Source organism: Athene noctua, chromosome 7, assembly GCF_965140245.1.
Source record: "Athene noctua chromosome 7, bAthNoc1.hap1.1, whole genome shotgun sequence".
NCBI lineage: Eukaryota > Metazoa > Chordata > Aves > Strigiformes > Strigidae > Athene > Athene noctua.
In genome coordinates this window covers 12712506-12740033 of record NC_134043.1, presented here as the reverse complement: position 1 = coordinate 12740033, position 27528 = coordinate 12712506, and the positions used below count along the sequence as shown (strand labels likewise).

The 27528-nt window shown below is 38.9% G+C and overlaps 1 protein-coding gene across 5 annotated transcripts; it reads left to right on the top strand.

The window, feature by feature from the left end:
* Nucleotides 1-1861: 1861 nt before the first annotated feature.
* SEC22A (SEC22 homolog A, vesicle trafficking protein) lies at nucleotides 1862-26316 on the top strand. 5 transcript variants are annotated; one of them, XR_012633942.1, is made up of 9 exons: nucleotides 1865-1946; nucleotides 5345-5576; nucleotides 7771-7974; nucleotides 9813-9976; nucleotides 11227-11421; nucleotides 16022-16140; nucleotides 18854-18919; nucleotides 21846-22057; nucleotides 22302-22433. XR_012633942.1 is itself a non-coding variant. In XM_074910533.1 (8 exons), the coding sequence occupies exons 3-8, from the start codon at nucleotides 7793-7795 to the stop codon at nucleotides 22500-22502; spliced, it is 927 nt and encodes a 308-aa protein (XP_074766634.1). In that variant the 5' UTR covers nucleotides 1862-1937; nucleotides 5345-5576; nucleotides 7771-7792; the 3' UTR covers nucleotides 22503-26316. The 5 variants fall into 5 exon arrangements, 4 of the variants coding, with proteins under 4 accessions (XP_074766634.1, XP_074766635.1, XP_074766633.1 ...); XM_074910533.1 differs by lacking the exon at nucleotides 21846-22057 and having other exon boundaries at nucleotides 1862-1937; nucleotides 22302-26316; XM_074910532.1 differs by lacking the exon at nucleotides 21846-22057 and having other exon boundaries at nucleotides 22302-26316.
* Nucleotides 26317-27528: the final 1212 nt, after the last annotated feature.

The following is a 27528-nucleotide window of genomic DNA, read 5'->3' as shown; positions in this document are numbered from 1 at the left end:
TTCCTGACAGGCCAAGATACTAACTTGGAGATGCAAAGTTGCTTATTCAAACATGCAGACCCTCCATCCCTTGCGAGGCTTAAGCAAGTTACTTGCTTAAGCAAGTGCACAGCTTTGGCAGTTCCCCCCTTCTCTCACTGTGAGAAGGATGCTCAGAAAGGGTCTTTTCCTGTGGTCTCAAGGATATAAATTTTTGCTTGAGCTTTTCTACGTTCAGAAAAAACCTGAATCTCCTGCCGTGGCCCATCTGCTCACCTGCACCTGTCTTCCTCTCCCACATCTCCATGCCACCCACGTTTCTCGACTCCCTGCCTCACCGCTTCCCTGTCTCATTTCGAGTGTCCTCTGAAAACAACTTTTCTCTTTTTGCCAGTCTACCCTCCACCTCTGTTACTCAACTCCAGAGTCAGTTAACGTTGCACCCCTTGCTGTAGCTGACAGAGAGCTCAATTCCTTGGCCTGGCCGAGCTTTTCTTGAAGCACGAGGAGAAAGCCTGGAGTCTGAAAGGGCAAAATTTATATCCAGCAATAGCAACTTATGCCTGGCTGTAAGATCCAAGTGATCACTTTACCACAGCTGGATCACTGGCATTCACAGACACTATCTTAGGGGTAGGGAGTGTGGTGATACCCCACTAGTATCTGGGGTTGCCATAGGTGTTTACTTAAAACAGCTTATCCTGCTTCGAGAAGGCAGGCTTGAGGTTGGGGAGTGTTAATGTGCTTCAGTGCCATCCTCCTGATTACCTTGCTCCTGAGTGAAGCTCTGGAGAACCTGAAAGTCCAGAGAGGTATGTTACCTCTTCCCCAACACTCCTTGCAATGCTGCAAGCACTTGGATAGTGAAGTAGTAACAGATGGAAGAAGAAATTAAAGGCGTTAGCAAGGAAATAAGCTGCTTTCATCTGAGATTTGAGCCAACAGACTAAAACTGTATGATACGGTAGGAAAGCAGTGAACTTGAAGAGCAGCACAGGCAGAAAATTATTCTTGTATTGGTAAACTAGTTTTAAAATAGGAACCTCACTTTGGGATTAGTAATGAGATTTGCAAACTTCCATTTTTGTATTGTCATTTATTGTTGAAACATGCCCAGTTGATTTGTCTGGAAATGAGTGAAATTAGTCTAGCAGCTGGTGTCATCTCAGCACTTTTTCTGGTGACAGCTACGTCATCATTGTACATCCCCCCCATCGGCAGTGACCCTTGCTGCCCCATCAGAAAACACCAAACACGTATCTTATTTATGCGGTGTCAAGCATGTGCCGAGTTCTGTGTGCGTACATTAAGCCTGGTGGAAATCGGCCAGCGACAGTTAGAAGTTACTATAGAGGAGAACTCAAGGAGCTCCGTTACTAAACCGCAGCTCTTTTGAAAAGGAGGCCGATTGACAATCAGCCAAAGATGGGTGAGGCAGAGAACTAGCGACAGCGAGGCCGCCTCCCTACTCAGCTGCAACACGAGCGGCGTGGGGACACCTCAGCCCGCCTGACGCACGGCCACAGACCCAACCCGTCTCCGCGGCACGGCGGCCGATGCTCCAGGCTCAGGGACAACGCTCCAAGAGGCGCCGAAGGCTGAGTGGGCAGCTCCGCCGGGGGCGGCGGGGCGAGGCCTGCATGAAGCGGCGTAACGGGACGGGACGCACGGCGGGCTGGGAGAGGCGCCCGCTTCTCCTGCGGAGGACACGGCGCCGAGGGCTCCCCCCGGGGCGCGGGACCCGCGCGGAGCGCCCCAGGGCCGGGCCGGGCAGGCCCCGCCCCGCGGCCTTGGCCCCGCCCCGCGCCGCCCGCGGAGCAATGGCGGGGCCGCGTCCGCGTCACGTGAGGGGCGCTGCCCCGCCGGCGGGGCGCGGGGCGGACGTGGACAGTACCCACAATGCCTGGCGGGAGGCGGCCGCCGTGGCCGCGCGCCGGTGCCGCCACCGCTCCGCTCCGGTGAGCCAGGTAGCCCCAGCCCCTCCCCCGCGGTGCCGCTGCCAGGCGATGCGGCCTGCCCGGAGCCCGCCCGCCGCCCGCGCCTTGCCGCCGGGAGGGTGCCGCAAGGTGCGCCTGCCCGGTCTCCCCGGGCCGGGCTCTCGGTTGCCGGCCGCCTGCCCCTTTCGGCCCCAGGCCCGGGGCAGGGGGGCAGCCGGGGCACCTCAGGGGCTCCCGGGGTGGGCGCGGGTCCGGTCCTGCGAAGCGAAGGGACTTGTCACCGGTTTCTCCGCCTCCCGGGCCGCCGCCCTGGCAGCCCGGCCGCCGGAGCCCCAGGGCGGCCTGCGTTTGCTCACCGGCCGAGGCGGGAGAGGGGTGCCGGCCCTTCCTCGGCACCGGCTGCCGCCGGCTCTGCCGCTGGAGGTTCGCCCCCGGCAGCGAGCGCGGGGCGCAGCGGGCAGGGCAGGGGCAGGAGGCCGCCGGTGGCAGCTCGGGCCTCTTCGTGTCGCAGCTGAAGCCTGCTGGCGCGGGGAGCTGCCGTTCCCCTGGGCCCCTGTGTAGGCGTCAACGGCTTTGTGTAAAGTCCCGCAGTCGGAAGCGGTGTGAACGTGTTTAACTCGGTAACCACGTTACCTCTTCCCGCACTGGCTGCCGTTGAAATAGTGCAAGTGACCGTGTGAAAGCTGACACGTACGTGGGTGGTAGATGGAAGGGTCGCGTCTCCAAGCTTTGGGATGCATCTTGTTCTGTTCCCTTACTTTTTTAGAATCTTTATGCTGTTTCCAATGTCTGTTTTTCCTCAGCTTTATGGGAAGGATTATATGGGCTAGTGTTTAGGTTTATTTCCTTGTCTAATCATACCTGATGATGTCAAAGTGGCTTTATTTGTTGTGTCCTTCTGTAGTGCTTTAGTTTGTAGTACAGATTTCTGAAGTATGCTGCAGAGTGGGAAAATTAAGACTCCTGCCTGCATAATGCAGCTGTCACAGCCCCCAATAAATTGTCCAGCACTATTATTTACACTTGAAGTAAGCACAGAAATTGTATCTGCATTCTGCATCAAGCAGGTGTGCAGCTTGCAACTGCTTCCCAGTTTTATATTTTATGGAAGGTTATCATGAGAGGCAGACATCCTGGCAAGAAACACCTTGATTAAGTTGGTGCTGAAGGACAGCAGGTTCAGGAGGGTAGGCATGCCATTACACTAGATCTGCTTAGAATCCGTTTTTGTGAAGCTAGACTGTTTTTAAATAATTGAAGAATCCTGAACAAACCATGTTCATGGGTCACTTTCAAACACTTGTTAAAAAAAAAAAAAGATGTCAGATAGATGTAAAACAAACTGTTATATCAGAAGTTGGAAGACCAATTGGTTACAAAAGACTGGAACATTTACCACTTTCTGGGAATTTATTCTAGATGCTGCCTCAGGATCAATCATCAGCATAACACAAAATAGAATGATAATTGAATATGTCTTTTAAAAAAAAAAAAAGTACAGTAGAACAGGCTCTGGTTTCCATCATCAGAGATTTCCTGCCCATGGGAGGAAACGAAACTAAAGCCACGTGTGATAATTCCAATTTGTGAAAGCACTGGAGGTTGTCATATGTATGATAGGTTGGACAGCTTTAGGGAGCACAGAGCAACAGAGGAATAACCATTTCAGCTGACTCATCTGTCTGTGGCCAGCTTTCTCCATGTTCCTCTATTCAGTGAGTTCTCCCAGCCCTCATTTGCAGGGAGGGCTGTGTAGTGTTGGTGTAAGGGGAGATCGATAAACATGGGCCAGAATCAAATGTAAGAATAGCACAAGCGTGGAGTGATGCTTCTGTGGTGTACTCTTCCTGTTGGTGATCGTTTGGGGCACAGAATCTCCCTGAGCAAAGGGTAGTGTTCTGGTTTTAATAGCCCTTTAGTTTTTCTGTGAACTTTTCCAGTTGCCTCTTGAATTCACATAACACTTTAGCATCAACAGCATCCTGTGACAAGCAGTTCCGCTGGCTAACTGCATGTTTTGTGAAGAACCATCTACGTTACCCATGAGCCTAACACCTGCTGCTTGGATTTGATACTCCTCAGTTCTGTCATAAAATGAGATAGCAAACCCAATCCCTGTTCATTTATTTGAACCTGTAATGGGTTTATAGACCATTTGTAGTGGAAGCGTAGTCTTTTGTCATCTTCAGGTGTTTGATGGATGTAGAATTTTTGGAGGAAAACCTATGAAATTTGTAATGGTGTGGTGAATTACTTTCTGCGGTTTCAAATAGGTGTTTAAAAAAGATATTTAAAGATAGTTCTAAAAACACTACTGTATCCTCAGTGTTCTTTCTTCAATCTCTACCTGTATAAGTCTGTATCAGATTTACTGCTTGGCTCCTTCTGTAGAGCCTTATTGTTTTGAGAGCTGAGTAAAGTAGCTCTTTCATTTTGAAGATTTAGTAAACTTTTTTCTATATTAATACATTTTCGAGTAAGGCTGAATGTTCTGTTACAGTGTGTGTATTGCACATCTCTTTACATATGTGTGATCTTGCAACCAAAGTGGTTTTCTTTTATTAGCTTCATTTTTTTGGATAGCTTTCTGATTCCACTGTTAGAAAGCTGAGGAGAAAATATGTGTTTTCACTGGGTGGGTTTTTAAGATGATTGTAACAAAACCTGGCTGACTGGTGATCTTAGGACTGTTCGTCTAAACACAATTTTTATTTTGTGTGATTTTGTAGTACATTAAGAGAATTGGCAGGTGTTAATGGAGATTTATTTTTTGTTAGAGAGCTTAATTTCTCTAAATATAAGTAGGAGTCTTGAAAGTAACTGGTTTTGTTCTAGATTTATGCAAATATTTATTGACATACAGAATAGACATAAAAATTGAAAGAATACATCTAAAGGGGTCTTCATCCTTTGCTTTGTTGTCAATGCATACATGCTGTTGTTAGTGGTATTTATATTCTTTGTCCTTAGTTGTAGGAGTAAAGCAACTATTGCTAGATTGAATATTGAAAATCTTAATGTTTTGGAAACACAGCTACAACAGTAGTTGTGTTCTGTTATGCTCCTGAAGTATCCAGGTTTCTCATCAGAGGAGATTATAGATTAGGTAAATTTAGTGTATAAGGTGAATGATGGGATTTAGAGTCAAAGGCTGCATTACCCTGAGTTATACATACACTGTGCAGACAGATAACTTATTTTCCCATTTTGAATGGCTGAAGTGATGGGAGCTCATCAGTTTCACTTAAAGAGCATAGAAGAATTTTAATATTTCTATTTTTCTAGTTTTACTGGAATAGCCCTTGAGTAACCTCCCTGGGGTGTGCTCAGGCCTTTCCAATAGTCATGCCCTCACAAAAAGACCTGAAGAATATTGTTAGCCAGTAAATACGTTTATTAACTTTTTCTGTTTGTTCTTATCTCATCAGATAGCTCAACATGAACTTTAACCATCGAGATAATTTAAAAAGTGAACAGAACAGTATTTTTCCTTCTGAGAGCTGGCTACAGGATTCTGAGTTTCTCCTGCAGTGCTGTCCTGTTCAGTACCTTTTCCTAAAACAGGATGTGGAGCTATGTTCCTTTCTTCACATTAGGTGCTAATGAAGTTCTTTGCTGCATCAAGGGAAATGCAGATCCATGAAATTACATTTTGTGCAAGTAAGTTAATGAGAGGAATTTTAAACTTCGCTAGCAATCACATCCTTGTTCTTATGCTTATATTGATATAGCTCCCGGAAGTCCCTTTCAGGATTAAATTCAAAGTGGTAGAGGTGGTTATTGTCAGAGAACCATTACAGTTTAACGCTCCTCTGCAATTCTGTAGTGATCTTGAGCTGCTGCTGTGGTTATATGGTTAGCAGCATAGTTAACAAAATGGGTGCCACGTGCATTCCATGTGAATTGTCTTGCTGGGAGCATGTGCCTGAGCTCAAATAGAGGTAGGTAAAAGTTTCTAGAGCTGCAGGCTTAATTTCTAGAAAGCTTCACTCTAGCAAGCTAATCTAGAGCAAGTCCTAAAGTTGCTTTGTTTTCTTTTTTTGTGTCCAGCTGATCAAAGCACTTTGTACGGTAGGGAATTCTGTAATGAAGTGCTGAAATAACAAACGTACCTGATAAAAGCCCAAAGGTATTCAGCAGACTACAGGCGACAGTGGCTTCTGCTGCTGGTATGACTTTGATGAAAGTCTGATACGCTGTACCAGTAAAATAGAAGGGTATTAATTTGGAATTTGTTTAGCTAATGTGATGCATCTCAAAGCAGGTTGAAGTTTGCTGATGAAGCTGAATTTCTTAAATTGAAGATTATAACAGTTCAAATATTTTCATTATTATATGCCTCTTTAAGGAGTAAATACTCTTGAAAAGCCTGAATATTGATTATTATTCAGTAAGTGTCCTGATGTATATAGAACCTTTGAGTAGTGGGAAATAGGGGAGGTGACAGTTCAGGAAAAAATAGCTATTTCCTCTCTTTTATGAAGAGGCAGTGCTATTTTGGGAAAATCTGGATTCCTAACTTTTCAGAATACAGTCCTGTAGTTTGTAAGGCTTGTAAAGCACCCCTAAGGTCATAGTTTGAAAGGTGCTGTAAACATGTCAGTATTGCACATGAAAGCATATTTCAGCTGTATTCAGAAGTCTGTTTTCTTTTGCAGTTTGTGACTGTATGGAACTTGAGTAGCATCATCTGAGGGAGGCAAAAATCTATTTTTTTCATAATCTTTTACGTGATAGGTGTAGTATATGGTAGGAGGCTACAGAGCAGTGTTAAGAGTTGAGGAAGTGTTTGCTTTTGGCTTCGTGTAAATTCTAGCAGTTCGCCCACTTGTAAGAGGACAAATTTGTGCACTGATACTTAGCAGATAGGTAATCCTTTTAATGCTTGTCTTGCTAAACTTTTGAATGTTTTAATTTAACGTAAGGTTTGAAGAACTTGAAGGTTTTAAAAATGTGTCTCAGTTTTGAAAGACTGTCTGCAGGCTATGTGTTTATACTGTTAAATGCCTGCTATAAATTTTCTCCTTCTGATCAAGAAATGTTTAAGTACACAACTTCTTTTTTAAGTGACTATATTCCACAAAGCTTTAATTGTTACGCTTTGAAAATCAAATATTGTAAAGGCATGTAGGCTTTGCAAGCATCATTTCAACCTGTTCAGTCTTTGTTTAATACTGATAGACACATTTTGCAGATTTAAAGAAAATGGAGACCCAGATAAGAAAAAAGACATTTCATGCTTAAGAAATTCCATTGTGAGTTGGGAGAGCTGGATTACATTCCTTGCTGTCCTGATCCTTGATTTCCTATTTGATAGTACCTAAGTTGTATAAGTCTGTTTGTCAGGGTACTTAAGCATGTACTCAGCAGCACAGTTTCATGAAAGCACATTAATATTATTGCTTGATCAAGACCTGGATCGCTTTTCCACCTGGCATACCTTTACAGTACATGTTTTTCCTCTCCAGCTGTTCTTGTTTGTTTAGACTATAATCATTGTCTCACTAAACAAGGAGACTTAGAGCTTGAAGGTGCAAGTGCTACAGCAGTACTAAGGCTAAATAATAGTGCTTCAATCTCCACAGGTATCTCTAGGTAAGGATTTATGGCAGTTCAAATAAAAATATTTGAAAACGTGACATTGGTGTCAGATGTGCTGCTGCTTTCTGGTTCGCATAGACTCATCGGTCCTACGCAGCAAGGACTCCGATCTGAGTTATAGTTGAAAATCCTCCCTGTGCCCCATTTTAAGCCTGAGCTCAGCATACAGCTTGTGAAGTTTGATTACTCACAGTTGACTCTGTTTTTGCTTTTACCTTAATTCTGATTCCTTCTGATTTGTGTTTTGTTGTAGGTTGTTGTTAACTCTGTTGGCAATGTCTATGATTTTATCTGCCTCTGTGGTTCGTGTGAGAGATGGACTCCCACTGTCTGCATCTACTGATTATGACCAGAGCACGGGAATGCAAGAATGTAGAAAATATTTTAAAATGCTCTCAAAGAAACTTTCTCAGCTTCCTGATAGATGTACTCTGAAAACTGGGCAGTATAATATAAAGTAAGACTTTTCTTTTATATATCTGTGACGTCCTGGATTATGTCTGTCTGTAAATTAAAAAGTTAACAGTTCACATTAGAAATGATTAATCAAACTAAGATTAATTATTGGACGTATTTACATATCAGAAAAATAAAAATTGAGTACGTGTCAAATCTTTCTACAATTTCTCAAACTTTGACAGTTCTAGTTTGAAATAGACAGTATTTTTGTATATATTAATGTCCTTGACCTACTAGAAATATTTATTTAAATTTTGAAGTGGTTTCTTACATGAAAATCACCAGAGTTGTTCTTTGTCATGCTAATTCAACTAATATTAATTTGTTTTCTCTTTCTAGTCTACACAAATTTTAAAAAGTACCCAAATAACCCAGTATTCCTGAAAAATTGTGGTTAGGATGTTATGGAATTAGGCCCTTTTATTGTACCTTCAGGATTTCTGTTGACTTCAGGGAAAACGTGCCCTAAAACCCAAGCATAATTCAGTAATTACTTCATATTGCACACAGGGAGTGAGGGAGTGGGAAGGGTGGGAATGATTTTTCTACCATGAGGAAAGTGTGTTATAAGTAGCCTTGAAGAGAGCCTACCTATCCTACTGCTCCATCCAGCGCTTTCAGAACAACTCTTTCTCTTTTCATGCTTTTGGTTTTTGACTTTTTAAATAAGTATGCCTAAATTTTTGAGGTAGTCAGTTTGGTATTGTACCCGCATGACAACACTGATTAAATAATAATTCAGAAGATGTTCTTTTTCCTCTGTTTGCAGTGTGAAACTTGGATTATAGCAAAATAATTATTTGAATCTATTGTTTACTCAGAGTTTTGCTTTATATGTGACCCTTCCCCTTAGTATTGCTAGCTAGGTGCACCTGTGTGTATTGGTAATTCAGTTGCACTTTAGCTGAGCTAAATTCTGATTCTAATTTAGATATGCTGTTTTAAATGAGGTAATTTCATCCTAACCCCTGCCAAACATGTAGAAGTGATGGTGGTGCAAAGTATACCACTGGAATGATCCTAGAAAGCACTCAGCCTTTGCTCTCTCTCATCGGTATGTGCAAATTTCCAGCGTTTCTCGGGATCGGGCCAGCATGGGCTAAATTTTTCTAGTAAATTTTTTTTTTTTTAAACCTCAGCCATAGTTGATTTGTAAACTGATCAGCTTAAAAGAAACTGTTAAGAATGAAACGTAAGGCTTAGTCAGGACACTTTTTTTATTACACTTGGCTTTGATTACTCTTAATAGTGTAAATTGTCCATCAGATGTTGAAAAAATTTGTACGTGTCGTGGAAACAAACTCTGTTTAATGAATTGTTTAAACGCAATAGGAATATGTATATTGAAAACTGTCCCTTTCTTCATTTCACATTTGCCATCTCTGGTGATCCTTGGAACTGTCTTTGGAGAATGATGAATCCCATATTCTATTGGAACTGCTCTCCCTCCCCCAATTTGAAGTTCTTGCATTTTGGGGATGCACCGGATCACATATTCTGCATTTGAGATGAATGAAAAGCTATTATGGGACAAAACTTCTGTATCCCAGAAGTTTTATGTTATTTTCTGTTCTTGTATGTGTGTGTACATATGTGTACATACACATGTAACACAGCTTCTCATATGATTATACAGTGTGGTGTTAAAATAAAACGTTGCCTAAAAGTAAATTGTTTTTCTTCAGAATACTGTGGGACTTTTCAGTAAACATTAATTCTGTTGCTACCCCAGAGCAAGTTTTGCTTTTCTGATTATAGAATATGAGATGAGACTAGCAAACCAGCAAATTATGTGGATTTAAATTTGAAATTTTGAATTTGTTGTCTCAATTATAGCTTTATAAGTTCTCTGGGAGTAAGTTATATGATGTTGTGCACTGAAAGTTATCCCAGTGTCTTGGCTTTCTGCTTCCTGGATGAGCTTCAGAAAGAGTTCATCACTACTTACAATATGATGAAGACAAATACTGCTGTCAGACCCTACTGTTTTATAGAGTTTGGTAAGGAACTGACTTTTTTTTTCTTTGATTCTCACACTAAGACAAATGCGTATTTAAACAGATGTGCAATTTAATGTACACAAACCAGAAAATGTCCAAGGCAGTTTATAGCTGTACTTCAGGTGGATTTAGAATCTAATTTAACTCCCCTTAGAGTCAATAAAGAAATACTTCTGTGCACATCAAAATAGGCTGCTAGAGTTCTATCCAAACTTGTTTATAATCTTTCTGTTCTTTCCAGTAGGTTTTGGTTTAAGCCTTGTGTGACCGGGTCTGGAGTTCATCTTCTCCTAGTTAATAATACCAGGAGTTGTTTGACTTCATACCTGTTGAAATACTTAACCTGTAAAGCACCGAGCTTCAGAAGTTTCTCAAGTAAAAGATTGCTATTTCATGTTTGCTCTTAGTTCTGCTGTAATTTTTATGCAGTACATGAAGGGGAGAGATGCTTATTTGTCCTGTGATGTAGTGAAGTGTTTATCCTCTGCCTTGCAAGCTCCAAATACAGCTAACCTTCTATATACTAGATAACAGCTGTTATGGATTCCATTAATACCTGTCACTTTAATACTGAGTTATTTTAAATATTCTTATAAAATCACTAAAGCAAAAAGAACTGTAGTTTTAGAAATACAGGGGAAGATATTCCATTTGGTTAATTCCTGTCTATTAATTCAGTCAGGCAATTTTTAACAATTTCTATATAACATTGTTGTCTTCCTTATGAGGATTTCTATGAACACTCCTCTTTTTTTCTTTCCTCAATACCTTCTTTGTTCTAATAGTTGTTAAGTTAGAGTGTCTTTATAATACGGTATTAATTTTCTCTGCCTGAATATTTTACAAGCATGTTTCATACTCAGGTAAGTTTCTACTTGAATGCAGGAGTTAGTTTTTTTCATAGGGATATTTACTAAAGTAATGGAAAAGCTAGAGTAAGTGCAGTAAATCCACTGTATTAGCAATGCATTCAGTCTCATGCAGTGAAAAGTCATTAGTTTATTCACAGTTATTAAATAATTAGATTTCTAGAGCTTAATTTTTTTTTACTGCAGAATTAAATAGCCCATGATGTATTAGTCACAAAACAGAAATAGTATTAAAAATCCAGGATAAATACAAGCATTTCACACAGCATATTTCAGTTTGTGAAGTGTGAAGTATGTAGTACATAAAGCTGTGTGGTCTTGGATTATTTGATTTAAAAAAAGTCCATAAGGATATACCTTTTCATTTTAAATTTTACACAGATAATTTCATTCAGAGGACCAAACAGAGATATAACAACACACGTTCTTTGTCAACAAAGATGAATCTTGCTGACATGCAGACAGAAATTAAACTGAGACCACCTTACCAAATTTCCGTGTCAGAACTTGGTTCAGCTAATGGGTTCGCACATTTATCTGTGTCCGAATATAAGGGTACTGGTAAGATATCTGCAGGTAAGTTTCAAACTTTTGTTTTTGTATCCTTAAGATGCAGGGTAGTAGAATTAATTTTTTATATTGATTTTGTTAAAAAAACGTTTTTCACTCTGATATTCTTAAAGTGTAAAGCTGCCATGACCTTGTATGTATTTTGGTGCTGCTTGAAGTGCCTGTCTCCTCAAGGCACTTAGAGAGAGAAATAGGTCTTTTCAATGGACTGCTTTATTGAAGGAAAAAAATGCATTAAAATAAGTAAATGAAGATTACTTAACAAGATGATCTTTCTTTTTCTGACCTTTTAAGAATTATGAATTTTTTTATTATTTATGCCCTGTAAGGCCCAGTGATGACACAAGTGAAGAGCATAGTGTCAGGGGTTAGAGCAGCTGGAGGGAGACGCGTCACTTTAGGAAATATCTGTGATGGTGAAAAATCCAAAGAGTTGTGCTGACTAAAAGATGTACTCTCTAAAATAAGTATGTTGTGTATGATGTTAATAATAGCAATTTTGTATATACTTGCCACAATCATTTAAGTAATCATTAATTTTTTTAAACTATTTTATGTAGGAGATAGATATGGAATTGTGTGGTTGAACTGGGTTAAAGATTTGTGCTATTAAGTGAATGCTCTGAATCAGTTTGAGGTCCTTTAGATGTTTCCCAGCAGGACAGAAAACTTAAAACTCGGCAAGTCCTTGCACTGATATGCAGACTCCACATGTGACACTGACATAATCTGGTTTCAGTGAAGCTGAATTTAAATCTGATTTCTAATCTGATTTAAAGTGAAACAAAATAATAGAATAAAAGGTAATGTTGGTTTTTAATTAGTTAATGTCTTCCCCTTTTTTTCCAAAAGTAGCTCTGTGTTATAAGGCTAGTTATCCTGGACAGACATACACTGATGCCATTCACTTTACAGTGTCAGGGTGAAAATTGCAATTGTAAATCTAAACACTTCCTACAGTTTTGTAATATAAGAGATCAGCTTAATTTTGTGCAGTTATATATTAATAGGTTAATACACTGGCAAAGAGATCCTAATTACTTTGCTTACTTGTAGGGATTCCTCTAGAAGATTGAAAATTACTTTCTACTGAAGATGAAAACCAAACAAAATTGCTAGGGTACCCTGTTTGTACTGCTGGGGCCCTGATCCTGAGAATACTGGGTGCTATGAGACAGTGTAGAAATAGCTTAAAATCTCTGTATTTGCAGTGTAACAGTATTAGGTTTAGATTATGGAAAATTAATCAAGGAAAAGTGTGAAAATGTTTAAATTGTTTAGAAGGGTGGAATCTTTTAAGCAGAACTTACATACTTGTTGGATGCTTTTAAAGGTATGTGACGCTGTGATAACCATTCTTTTGCCACTTTTGATGCTTACATCATCGTTGCCTCTTCATGTTCAAGTGTAATCCTGGTTTTTGGAAAAGGGTAACAGAAATGGCAGCTGGTTAATTCTGAATATTGTCTAGATTCAAACTTGCTGCAATTGGACAAGAAAAAAAAGTAAGCATGAGAGAATTTGGCTTGTGTCAAAATTGTCTGTATTTTCAAAGTTATCTGTGGAAGATGAGGTTTTTATCACTTTTCTGAGTAAAAGTGTTGGAAGATCATACAGGCCTAAATTAAAATGCAGAAAGACCATTCCCTTTTTACTATAAAGTAAAATCAAACAATAATTGGCAGATGAATTTTTTTCACCTACCCCTCCACAACTTGTCTTAGAGGCAGTTCTGTTGTCCTTTTTTCTTTCCATGTCGACTTTCTTCTGTTTTTTTTTTCCCTGTTTCAGTTACTTTTAACTTTCTTCTTCCTCTGAATTCCATAGATATGTCTGTTCAGTTATTCACTTCCTTCCTTGAATTGCTGTAGAAGCTCACCATCAAAGGGCTGTACATTATGAAAGGTTTGCACTTTGCTCCTTCTTCAGCTCTTCAGATTTAGATGCTATTGAATATAACTGTCTTTTTTAGCAAGTCTGCTAATAGTTTTGTAATTCTTTACGTTCATTGCTTCTCTCCACCCTTGAAAAGAACTTCAGATGTTTGCTACCCACTCAGTTGGCTAGACTTTAGAGTTTCTCCTTTGCTCTGAGGACAAATTCTCACAAAAAGATACGGTTTGCCTAGTGTAGTTTCCTGAAGATGCTGTCCTGTTAAAAAATATGACTTGCTATAACTGAATTAACTATGTTAAATCAAGTTGGATAGCATGCAGATGTAGGAAGTTAGGTAGACACAAATCTTCTGTTACACAAAACAGCAGAATTTGATGCTTATGCTGATGAAGCATTGGTTGTTCCTTGGTTATGCTTGTAACTGGGTATGTATCCAAGGTCTAGTGTCTAGGCCTTTTATATTGTTGAAGTAGTTGAAATAGCAGCCCTTTTCCTTTAGCAAAAGCTGTGCTGTGTACTGAGGAATAGTGGTAATTAATAATGTGTGAAGCATAAAGTGTGCCGATTATGGATATAATTTTGCTTCAAAGGTGAATGTAGGTGTTGACAGGCATTAGAAATAGGGTGACAGCATGCTGATGTGTGATGTTTTAGGTTAGGATAAATTTACTGCTTTCTGAGCTTTTTTTCAGTGATGGAACAGCTGTCAAATCAAAGTTTTAACTTTTTGTCTGATGGTGTATTTATTTTTGAGTCCTTATAAGTAGTGCAATTTCTCACATTGTGTAAATTTCCTAAATTTTTATTTAAATGCCAACATTTTCTATCAGAATTTGTGCTTTATTTGATCCTTGACTTGTGTTAGAGAGTTTTTGATATGGCAGTTACAATTTTTCTGAGATTTATGGATGCATTGACTCAAGGTTAACTGTCCTTTACCCTGCCTTTTCTGATACTCCTCCATTCTTCTGGCTTTGCCTTTTTTTTTTTTTTTTCTGTATTTAGATGATGCTTGTTCCTTTGATTGTAACACTAAAATTTATTAAGCCCTGGAGAGCTTAATGACATCAGTAGTGGTATGCAATGTCCTTTAAAGTTTTTGGATTTGTTTTCATGTTTTAATAAGAGAGACAAGTTAGTATTTTTATGATCCTTCCATAGACTGTCTTGATTTAGCTGACAAGACTCTGAGAACCTTGGGGGGAAAAGTAAGGAGGTGTTTTAAACACTGTTTTAACACATGATATTTTAAAGTTACCTTGATACATGGGGAAAATTAGATTGGCTGGAGAGCTGTACAGGGAGAGCAGTGAACTAATTTTATCTGTCAGTTAATGAAATGCAATTACTTTTGGCTAAAAAGAGTCATGTACACCTTCAGCTTTTTGCCACTCTCTAGATAAGATGCTTTAAAAAAAACCCCAAAACAAAACAGTTAGTCATTGAAAAAGAATGGTTTGGTATGCAAATAGTGTATCTAACCTTAACTGAATGATTGCTGGTAGTATTCCTTTAATATGCCCTACAGTTAGAAAAGCAATAAGCTCTGGAAGTTAAACATGGGTTGTGCTTTTGTTTAAAAAAACCCAACAGATTACACTATTAAATTCAGCACAAATGAGTTAACTAATTTTGTGTTTTAATTTTAAGGTATCACACACTCATAATTAGACAGCCCTGTCTGCTTATCAATGTGAAATAGCTTTTGTCATTCTTTCTTTAGGTTCTCTAGCTTCATAAACTGTTTGGAAAGCTTTTTTCCTGGATCTGTGCAATGCAAACAACCAGGATTGACACCCCTCTCTCTATTAATGTTACAGTTCATTAACCTCATTGTTCGCATCTTTACAGTTCATTGATTTGAACAGAATGATTTAAGTATGGCTCAGTAGTCCTATTGTTTTCCCTGTGTTGCCTAGACTTAAGAGTTTTGCATTGTTTTTTCGTATTTGCTTTCTGTTACTAATTATGGAAAGGGACAGTAATGAGGAACATACACAACTGTTATGTACTTGTGACCCTGGATAAGCCTGAAAGAGTGGGTGTGTATGGGAAGAAAGTGTGTTTTAATTTTAACGTGTTTTGTAAGAGACTTCTAAGCGCTACATGGAAGGTCTGTATAAGGTTGTAATATAGGTATTAGCTTAGTTTCAGAACTGTCTTTTTATTTGTGTCTTTGGTAGCACTCACTGGCTGTATTTTTTAAGGTAGGGAACGGTAATAGCTTTGCCTTATAGTGTTCTGTTCAGCAAACAGCTAAATCAGTCTCTATAGCTCTGCTAATGCGTTAGTGTTAAAGAAAAGGGGAGGTTGTGAGAGGAGCTCTTAAGTACGTTACTTATTAGCTGGCTAGTAATTGTAGACAAATTTCACTAGCAAGTACATCATTTGCCATTGATTTCCTGGCATGTCTGAGCAGCTTTCAGTACCGTACTGAATAAACTGAATGTATTGAGATAAAGACTAAATATAATAAGACAATTATATATGTGAATTGAAGTATACTTTTTGTTAAACCTTGTGTTGAAATACTTAAAATGTTTCTTCTTCTTTCTAGAAAAAAAAAAAATGGACATTTTGTGGTTTGTTTCAGTGATGTTTTCTTGAGCTAGAAGCCACTGGAAAAAGAGATTACTATTTTATACTAAATTTCTAAAGACATTGCTTTGACCTTTGTGTGTGGTGTTTTTTTTTCTGATCTGCTTTGCAGCTCCTCATCAGCGTCTGGAACCTGTGACTCTGCCAGGGATTGTCTCATTTGTGCTTAGTCTCTTATGTGGGGCTTTGAATTTAATTCGTGGCTTTCATGCCATAGAAAGTCTTCTCCAGGTATTGTTAATGAATTTAAGAGTTATGCATCATAGCAATTATAATATCACCTTAGGAGATTCTTGCCTTATGAACTAAGTCTTGCCAGTTTTATTTTCAGAAATATTGTTTGTGAGGTCAGGCCTTCGTTTATGAAACCTATATTGTTTGTGATCTGTGCATCCTTCTTGAGCGTGATGCATCATTCATTGAGGCTGTGAGTTTCAAAAGCAGTAGGAGGTGGGTGGCCGACTCCTTCCCTAGGTACCTTGGTAGCAGTGAGCATGTGAACATAATGTTCTGTTTTCTAAATTTATGCCAGGATATGAGACATTTAATTTTAATAGATGTTATTTAAAAACACTTGAGAGAAATGATTAACAGCTTTGAAAATCTGGCCAATTTTTTGGAAAGGTCCACAGAGCAGGGATCTTTAGGTTTTCTAAAATTGATTTTTTTGAAACCTTTTTTAGTTTTTGTTTATTTTTTGTAAACCTTCTTAAGTACAATGCTTATTTCTTTTTGTGTGCTGAAAGGATCAATTTATGGGAAACTGTCAAGTGATTTCTTCTAACCCTTTTCCCTCAAACCAGCAACACCCCCTCACCAACAACCTCCCCAACAAACATTTGTTTATGTGAACTGTCTGCTTTGACCATCCCTATGGCCTTTCAATTTCTTTCTGTTCCATTTTTTGTGCTAGTTGTATTCTCATTGCTACAATGAAAATAATAGTGGTTAATGATTTCAGGCAATTTAAGTAAATATGCTAGTGCTTGCAAGCATGTACAGAAGGTTCATCTGTGTTACCACAAAAAAAAAGACTTAACATTAAATGACTCTACTGTTGTGGTGATGGAGGTAGAAACTAAAAGTCCCGTGGAAGTTTTCTGAAAGAAAATGGGAATCCTCCTGCTTGGCTAATAGATAATCTTTTTATTCAAACATATATTTGGACTTCATAACTGCAATGCTTTTGATACCTAATGGATTTTTTAGGGAAGTAAGGTAAAGGTGATAACCTGTATTCCAGTTGTCTTGCATAATTAGTGAAATATGTGAAGATTTAATAAAGCAGTAATGTTTGAGGTTACCTTTCTGCAACTGTTTTTTTAAAAAGGATCGCCAATATTAGAGTAACCTATTTTAAGTGATGGTAGGGCAGCCAGTTAATTTTATTGTATATGTTAATGCATTGTTATTCCATTGCTATTGAGATAATAGCGGGCAGTACAGATAGAAGATATTTTTTAATTTCTGACAATGAAGCACAGTAAAAATCCAGTGAAATGTCTCTTTATTTACTGTATCATGAAAAAATCCACAAAGTTTAGGGAGAAATAATCCAAAACATGATTAATGGAACTTCTTCTGAGAAGCCATTCAAAAGCTTCTCTCTGAATTAGTGTTTCCTTTATAGTCAGTGCTTTTATTTGTTTTTTAGCAAAACTTGTTACAGTCTGTAGCTATACTCCAGCAAACGTGCAGTGGCACTGAGACAAAGATTTACATAGTTTTAGGAGTGTATAGCGTTGTGTAGGTAAGTTTTATATGCAGACATACAAACTTTTTCCTAGTCAACACTGTAGATGGAAATACTTCACACCGAACATACTCTGGGCAGAAACAAGTTGTAGTTCTGAATGGGCCACCTTCTCCTCAAAATGATACTCACTTTCAAGGAAGAACATCTGCATGACTACCCATTGTTTTCCTGGGAAAGTTTTTCATTGTTGCAGATGTTTGTTTGAAATGCAGTTAGAATAATCACTGAGCATGTAAATTTATTCTGCTCAGCTTTATGGAATCTATAACAACCTGTTTGAATAAATCAGAAACTTTTTTTTACTTTGTTTTTTAAACACATAGTAGAAAGATCTATCACTTAAAGTAAAATTTCCTATCTTTTCCTCCAAGAGAATTTAATTTTCTAATAATCTCTCTCTGATAAGTTCATGTGCTTTTATTTGTTCCCGCTGCAGTGGAGGCAAAGCTGCCTGTGTTACTCTGTGTAGAATTTTACCACACTCTAGTGGCCAGTTTGTGTCTTTTCCTTTTATCTCGTTTCCATTTTGTGAAGCTGGAGGAAGGCAGAATTCTGCAAAGTTGATATTAAAGGTAGTTGTTTAGACTTGAATTTTAAAAAGCATGTAGAGAAGGTAAGTATCCAGTGTTAGAGCTGAACTTCCTTTAAGGTTTGGGCCTCTTTAGCCTAGTAGAAAGCAACAGGACAAGAGGGAATGGCCTCAAGTTGTGCCAGGGAAAGTTCAGACTAGATATTAGGAAGCATTTCTTTACAGAACGGGTTGTTGGGCCTTGGAATGGGCTGCCCAGGGAGGTGGTGGAGTCCCCATCCCTGGAGGTGTTCAAGAGTAGGGTCGATTTAGAGCTTAAGGATATGCTTTGGGTGGGAACTGTGCTAGGAGAATGGTTGGACTAGATGATCTCCAGGGTCCTTTCCAACCTAGATGATTCTGTGATTCTGTGAAAATCTCAGCATTAGTTGTCTGTTGTGAATAAATGTTCTGGTCGGGTTCCAGATCACAGTGGGTTTTTTTCAGACATACAAGTGAGCAATGATTAGTGCTAACTCTTTTGTTTAGTGTAGTATAGGAATTATTATAAATCTCTATGTGAGGCTATTTTAACATACAATAATTAATTACTTTTATACTGTAAATATCTGGTATTTCACTGAAACACTGTAATACATGGCTTTGTTTTATTTTCACAGAATGAAGGTGAAGATTTCAGTTACGTTATTGCATTTTTTCTTGGAACAGCAGCCTGTTTGTACCAGGTGTGTGCCTCTATTTGCATAATTCACTAGAGTTTAGAAACATTACCCAGTCATGCATAAATGTCATCGTGTTTTCTTAAATGTCACAGATACTTGAACAGGCCGTTCATAAAAATAATTTCTGCTCTGTTTTATTTCATTAATCATAAACTGTCATACGATAGATTGATACAAAGATCTTCTGTTTGCTGGCATTTTTCTCCAGTTAGTTGATTAGGAGAATTGGTGTACTTTTATGTCTGAAGCTTACAATTTATCTCTGAAGTCACAAGCAGTGCAGGTTATATGATTTCCTTGAAGTAGTAGTTCATAGTTCAGGTAAACTTAACCATCTGAACAAATGCCTTATTGCTTCTTTCCTTTGGGAAGATTTGAAGTAAATACAGTAATATCTAGGCACTACACCCAAGAATTTTCCTCACTTTGTACATTATGTACATCTCCTTTCTTTACAAAGCTTTCAGCCACTTTCACTATGTTTTGCTTCTCCTATCTGATATTTCATATTGCATGTCATGTCTGTAGGTTTTCTATTTCTGCATCTGAATTTGACTTTCCTATATAATTTGTAGCAAGGTATTCTGGTGCCCATTGGCATTTGTCATTCAGTGACACTGCTCTTACGTTTAGCTATGAGTATAGTGTCTGTTCTGCTCAATTGCTGTTATTATAATTCTTTTGATTTTTAATCTCTTGCACTTGTGCAGTATGCACTACTCATTTCTGTGTGCCAATGTTTGGTAAAGTATCAGACCATGAAATAAAATAATGTCTCAGGATTTTGCTTTTATATCAGCCTTTCTATCAGTCAGCCTTTTGTCCAGGTTACCCGTAATCTCCATTCTCTATAATTTATCTCTAGCAAAATGTAAAACTGGTATTCTTCACTTGTTGACTTTTCATCAGTTTCTGCCTTGCACAATTCTTCAGATCGGTCTTAATACTCCATGTCAACAATTTGTTCCATATCAGATAAGGTGGAGCTCCTCCATTCTTTCCTTGTGTGAAAAAGACATATTCTTTCCTCCTCTCCCAAATTAGAAACTTTATTCTTTAGAAAGTATTCATGCCTTTGCATGAGACATAAGGACATATGTCTTTACCCCACTGTCTGTCTTGAATAGAGATGTTTTAAAGAAAGAATCGATGCAGCTTGGAATGGCTTTTTCTTAATATTCAAACTATGTCTGTTGAGACTCTTGCTCTGGCACCCTCTGGTGTTGATCAAGAGAAACAGCAATGTTTCTAGTTTCCAAGAAAATATTTGTAACTTAGGTGTGAAGGCAAAAAATGGGACTTGCATGGAATATGATGTTTTAGGCTTGCTGACATGTCTGTTGTTCCTCCATGGTTTCTAGTTTCTTCTGAAGAAAATGTACAAAAGTAACAACTGTCTCAGTTGTACCCAAAGGGCAAAGCATCAGGAGCTCACCCTTCAGTCATTTCTTAACATTTGTTTAAAAAAGTAAAAATAAAAAGTCAAAATCTTCTCTGAAGTAGCACAGAGGAGCCTTCTACATAAAAGCGTGCTCAGTAATTGCCATGCTAACACTTCCCTTTAATAGAAGAAAAAAAACCCTTGGGAATTTCCTAACAGCACTTGTTACAGTAAGGTGTTAAAATCACAGTGTTTTGGCCTTTTGAACGGTGTTTTGTTTTGTAAGTGGCAAATCTTATAGCATCTCAAACCTAGACAAATGAAAAGATAAGCCTCAATTAATTTAAAACAGATCTTCGGTAAAATTCAGTCATTCAACATCATGTTGCAGTGACATTTTTGAACTTTTATAGTATTTGTGGGTTTTAAACCTTTCATATTTATTAATCATTTTGGTGAAGCATATCCTGACTCTTTATTTTGATCTTAGAATCAGTTACACCTCTTCAAATGTCGTCAGTGGCGGCAACAACGCTAGGAAATTATCTGAATTCTTATTGCTGAGATACTAAGTACCAACTCTTTTTGGTATTGCTCTTTTAGATATGATTTGTAGAACTGTCAGCACAAGTAGGTTGCTATTGCTCCGCTCAGAATGGCCAGGCAGGTTCAGAGGAATTCCATCAAGATTATGAAACACATGTATTACTTATCTCTAGTTTTACTTTGCTTTGGAAAAAGGATGTACTAATCTTACTGATACTGTCAGTACTTACATCTTGAAGATATGTAGATATCCAGAAATTACAAGTAGTTTTGTTAATCTCAGCCACACTTACAGTGGAAAAGCATGCTTTGTACGAAGGTAGTTGGGTTTTGAATAGAATAAAAAGTAACCTCTATAAATTGCATTGTTCAGCTGCAAATGTACAATACTTTGGCCCTTTTTTGAGGAGTATGAAAAATAAAAAAATTTTATCAGTCAGAGAAACTCTACTTAAACATGGCAAATGCCCAAGAAGAACAGAAATGACACTTAGATAATCTGATGATGGATGCTGTTAAAAAATTTGTGTGAGCATGGTTATATATCCACTGGGAACAGATTTGGAATACAAAGCTCGCTCAAATTATGTTATCTACCTAGAACAGCAAAAACTTTCTTCAGCAGACAGACATGTCTAGAATCCAGAGAGGGTGCAAACAGGTTTTTTGTAGAAGTCAAGGAAGTAGTTTGAACAATAGCAAAGTAAAAGTAATGTCTGTGTAAAAGCTGTGCTCTTTTAGAGATGTAAACTGAGGTGAGACTTGAACAAATTACTGGTTGCAGTAGGAAGAAGGCAGAGCAGGGAACTATGGGCAGTCCTGACATTCTGTGTTACACCACAGCATGCAGAAACTGACCCTTAAACCATAGTAGAATTACAGTAGAATTGTTGTATATTTCTCTCCAAATGTGATCCATCTTGTGCCAGCTGACGAAGGGCAGTGGGTATTAGTGGACCCGTCCACATCTCCCAGTTAATCCTCTTGTGTTAATGCTAGCAGGATACTGGGCTGGTATCTGGGGGACTGCCTTCTGCTGAGTGTTCCTGGCTGCAGAGTCCTCATATTTTCCCTGTCTTCCCATTGCTTTGCCTGAAGAAGATCGAACACTGGCTCTTGTTCTTCTCCATTGCTCGGGTGGAACAGCATGTATTTTGACCAGAGATTGACAGGAACATCCACTTTCCTTTGTCATGGACCACTCATGATTGCAGGTTGTAATCAATTATTATGAGAGAATTGTTCTCAGAGAGGGTTTAATGGAAGTAAATTGTAACCTTGTATTGATATCGGGCACTTTTCACCCTTCCATGACTGCTAAATTGATACTGTTCTTACATGTTTGATTTAGACTTTTACTTGGTTTGGGTTTGTAATTTCTCCATGACCAGGTAGTGTTTCATTAGTGGAAGTTATTTTCCATGCAGTAATCTGATTTCTTTTTTTATTTCCTGACAGTGTTACCTGTTTGTATACTACACGGGCTGGAGGAATGCCAAATCCTTCCTGACTTTTGGGTTAATTTGCCTGTGTAACATGTATCTGTATGAACTGCGCAACCTGTGGCAGCTCTTCTTTCATGTGACTGTGGGAGCATTTTCTACATTGCAGATTCGACTGCGACAACCACAGGGAAAGTCCCCTGATTATAATGTCTGACAAGTCCTGGAACATTTAGAGGCAGTCTTGTTCCAACAGTTACTCACTCTCAGGAATGTAAAGCTGTTCTCCAAAAGAAGAAGCTGTCTGGATTGGGCTTTTTTTTTTTTTTTTTTTTTATTAAATAAAGCAGTGTAAGATGCCTGTGGACATTTTTCACTTGATGGTTAAACTTTTTCTTTTTTTTTAAAGGAGGACACAGAATGTGGGACTAGAGGAGCAAAATGGATCATATCGATGCAGTGAAATGTGTGTAGGGACACCAAGTTTGGGGAGCTTGGTGGCATAAAACTATGTTAATGGAAGGAATGTATAGAGTATGTGTTCTGCATATCATGCAAGCTCTTCACTTCCAAAATCAGTTTTGCCTTTGTGAGGCAGTAGGGGATAGGCTAAATAAATAATAATGCTATTGCATATTAGCAAACTACATTTGGAATATGTAAGATACTAAATTTTGGAATATTTTGTTTCACACTTACATATATGTGAATTTTTTTTAATTAAAATGTAACCTGGAAACTCTGTTTCTGGGGATCAGCTTTATGGCACCTGTGGCCCTCTGTCTAGTGCTAGAAATATTTTCACATTATTTCATCTATGGTTTCCTTTTAATTATCCTTTGAAAGTGATTTATATGGACAGCATTTCTTTTTAATATTTAAAAATTTCTGCCGCTTAACCCAGGATTTTTGCACGCTTTCTGTGTTTGAACTCTGGAAAGGTTGAAAGGAAATGGATTGATGAGTAAATGGAGTGACTTGTACTTGTTGGACTGTTGTTCTTTTTTATATACTTTTAGAAATAAATGAATAATTAGTTCAAACCTGAGATAAACAACTGGTGACAGGAAAATAATAAATCAGTCTGATTAGCTTAAACAAGAAAAGCCCGGGAATTTTGTCTATTCTTCTGGCTTTATGGGTTGGCTGTTTTTGTGCTGGAATAGAACCTCCTTGATCTAGACGTGTTTGAGAGAACCATTGTGTACTCCTGAAGTTGGTGAATCAACTAGCAAACCCCACACACTTAGAAAATAGATTAGCAACCATATAGTGCCACCCTCAGTTACACTGGGGGTTTTTTACAATGATGTGACAGTGATTTATGATGCTTCATAATGTACAGATAGATTTTTGTATGTGATGTGGAATAATGTAAAGGTTCACTGAAATGCTGGGGAAAAAAAAAAAAGGTAAAAAGCAAGCTTTAATGACAGGGAGGTTGCCATGCTGCTTGTGTTGTTGGATTTGGGAATTGGCAGCTTTGTGCTATGAAGTGTTGCTCCAGGCAGATTCCTTTGGGCATTTCATATTGAGATGTCGTGTTTCAGTAAGTTATTTAGTGTCAGATTATGACCAAGAAGAAAAGAGCTAGGTATTTTCTTTTCTTTTTAAATAGGTGGTATTAGCCAAGAAAATTATGCACAATACAACCAAGAAAAGTTAGAGAATGAAATTGTAATCCGAAGTGAACATGAGCAATATGTATTATGTTCTTCATAATGTGTGTCTCAGACAGATGTCTGAGATCAAGACTTTGAAAATACCTTGGTGTGCAGCCTAAAAGATTGGTGTTGGAGGTGATGTGCTTTGCAGTTAATTCTCTTCTGTCACTACTTTAAGACAGAGTAGAAGGCAGCATTCATGAACATGGTCTGCTTTTGTTTTGGGAACCCAGAAGATGGGGAAAAGATGAAGAGGAGGACTGGATTGAAGCATACAAGAATTTTAGGAAATGTGTACACCACGAATGTTTTAAAAATCCAGCAGAACAGCAAGCAGCCTTTGTTCAGCACTGAGAAGTTTGCTTGTATTAGCATTCGGTGCACCTTTCTGAACTCGGGACACAAAGGTCAAAAGCAGTCCTTTACCATTTGAAGTCAATGATTGAAAAATACAGCTATTCATGTTTTAAGTATAAAACCAGGTTTTATCTTGCTTATAAAGCCTAAAAGAGTCTTTACACCTATCTTTTCACTTCACCTTCATTGTTAGGCAAGGAAGCTATTATGAATGCCTGAAGTACTGCTTAGTTTTTAACTCAGGCTGTTGTGCACATGAAGAATTTTCTGTTGCATCGTTTCTTCAGTTTATATGTTGACAGAGAATCTTGTTTTCTCTGAAACACCTTCTCTTTCTGCTGTTTCTAAAGATGCTCTTCTAAGGAGTGAAAACTTCCTTTGGCATAGCATCTGGAGCTGTTATTCCATTCAAGTTATGCTGGTGTTAAACTAATTGCTGATTAGCAGGTATAATGAACAAATGCAACTGTCAGTGTAATAGAAGACAGTTGGGGGTTTGTTTGCTTGTTTTTATGGTACTGATAACAATCCTGTTTCACAATGAAAAGTTAATGAGGATGACTGTTCTTCATTACCTGATATTACTAGGTGCTAAAAATATGAACATATTACTTTAGTTTGATATTAATATTAGGACTTGCTGAAATTTTGTGTGAGATGAGAAATAAGATACACCAGGCCAAGTTGGAGGTGAAAATTTACTGAAAATGTCTCAGATTTCCCATTTCCTTATCCAAACTCAGCATTCAGAGAAATAGTAGGTGCTTCCCTGCTGATTTTACCAGATATTTGAGTTATTAGACTTATAAAGATGAATATACAAAAGATGACTACTCTTTTCAACAACATGTGTTATTTTAGTTTGAATTGTGCAAGGCTGTTCGTAGTTGTTTGGTTTTTCTGTGGGATTTAATAGAAGCAGAGCCCACTTCATGCTGTATTTATAATGTAAGCCTTTGAGGTTGGAATAAGTCCCTCTGACACCCACAATACCATATTTTTCTTTGAATAAGGTGTCACTGTTTACATTCAGTTTCAAGAAGGGATGGCCAAAACTTTGACTGACTTCCATAAAGTATGTATAATCTTGTTGGAGGTTTGATTACCTCAGAGCCCCCTGTTTGTGCTCCTAGAGATTTAATCATATTCTTCCTTGCATATTTTTTCTTAGTATCCGAGGTTTTTCATAGTGGTCTGCTCTCTTGTAGTCAATATCTGGACCAATAGCTGAGGATAAGAAACTGTCTCATTCATGAATTGTCAGATTTTGCTAGCAAGTAACTTCAGACCCTGGAAAATGTGTAGACCCCTTCTCCTTTCATGCAGCTTCATGGAAGACTGACTCACATGTGTGTAAGACACATAAGAATATACTGGGGGGGGAGAGGTGTAGAAAAGAATGCAGCTTTCTATGAGAGAGTGTAGGTATGTGTTATTTGGATTGATTTTTAGTTATATCAAAGCTAGCAGAGAACTAGATGAGGATGGAAAATGGTTTCCTTTGCAGACATTGTGGTTACTTAACATTCACTGTGGATTCTTTAATATATTGATAGTCTATCAATGGACCAAGGAACATCTGTTTAGGGCTGTTACCTTTCAGCGTCTTGCCTTTCATTCCCTATTTCTACTGCAAGTACTGTGGTATGATTGTTTTCATGGTTTGTATTGAGAAGAGAAGCCCATTAACAGTTGCAAACACTAAACACATGCTATTTTGAATCAGCTTTTTGTCAGAATAAATAGCTTTCTAGATACTTGTTACAGCTTGCAAAAATCCATGCCTTCTGAATGTTGTTACTGTAAAGGTGTATATTACAGGAGGGTTTTTTCCCTAGATTGAAGGTAAGTGATGAGAAGGGTAGCAGTGCGGGGGCTGCTTCAGTGGCAGTTGCAGCCCTGTGTTGAGAGAGTCCAGCAGATCTTCCAACAGGAGTCTGAGGAACCCTGGAGCATCTGGCTGTGTGTGCAGTTCAGTCACATCTGGTCAGATATTCCAGGCACCATTTATTTTGGTAAGGCCAAATGGTTTCAGTGTCTGTACCAGCTTCTTTTACTTAACAAAATTGTGATTTATCAGTTTTATTGATCGTATTGTTTTCTCATGAATTTTACAGAGCACTTTTGTCAATTGGTATATCCCATTTGCTATCCTGACTTTATAGAGCTATCCAAAAGTTTAGACCTCTTAGAGTATTTAGGGAGTCTTTGTTTTCTTGGGTGACCTTTTTTCTTCCTTGGAGGCAAAGGTGCTGGAGACAGGTAGGTGACAAGTACGTGTTGAGAAGGTTTAAGATCTGCTTAGCAGGGCTGCATAGGCTCTATACAGTACCTGGCTCTGGTATGGCAAAGCTATGACCTGGGTGTGCAGCTCAGCTTGCACTAGAAACATGTGAGTGACACAGTAGGATTAACCTGCTAAGCTGTACACTGAGCAGAGCTTAAAAACATGCCCTAGTTGTCAAGCTCCTTGCAAAGTTTGAAAGCAAATGAGAACATGCTCCATCTCTTGTGCTGAAGCTGCTGTGGCAATGCCATGAGAAGAGAGGGCAGGAGAGAAGGACGTGATCAGCTGGAGCTGAGGGTTCGTGCACTCGTCTAGTTGGGGGGTGGGGGGGGGGGGGGGGGTGTGGGGTGTGGTGTGCGTGTGTGTCATGGTGCCTGCTTTCAACATGAAGTGTGACATTAAATAATTCCAGAGCCAGTTCTAATCTGTCTTCTTCCTGCCCTTTTCAGGACACAAACTGCACCTCTTTAGTTCCACAGGCAACTTGAGACAGCTCTATCCTAGCAGGGGGTGTGTCGCATGGCCATGGCACTCTGGCTCTCGCCTGGTGTTCTCACCCCCAGGCATGGCTGTGCTGTGCTCCTCGCTGAGCAGGTGAGAAGCAGAGGTAGGATGCCCATTAGCCTGTATTTCATTTGAGACTGACACAGTCACCAGAGGGACAGGAGAGCACCAAGCATACCTGAGTGGTGAGAGCAGGAGATTCTCAGCTCTTAACCCCTCAGTAAAGGAAGGTGTTGAAACCACTGTCCTGACAGCGTGGCAGGGTCACTGGCAACGAGTTCGTCCTGGCTTTGGTGGGAGTTCAGGTTCACAATGACAGATTTGGCTGCCACAGAACAGGTGTTTTATGGCTCCTGGTGGAGCTTGGGCTGCACCATGAGAGGAACTGCCATTAGGTGGGGAGGCCTTCTCCGGAGCCTTTCAAGGGCACA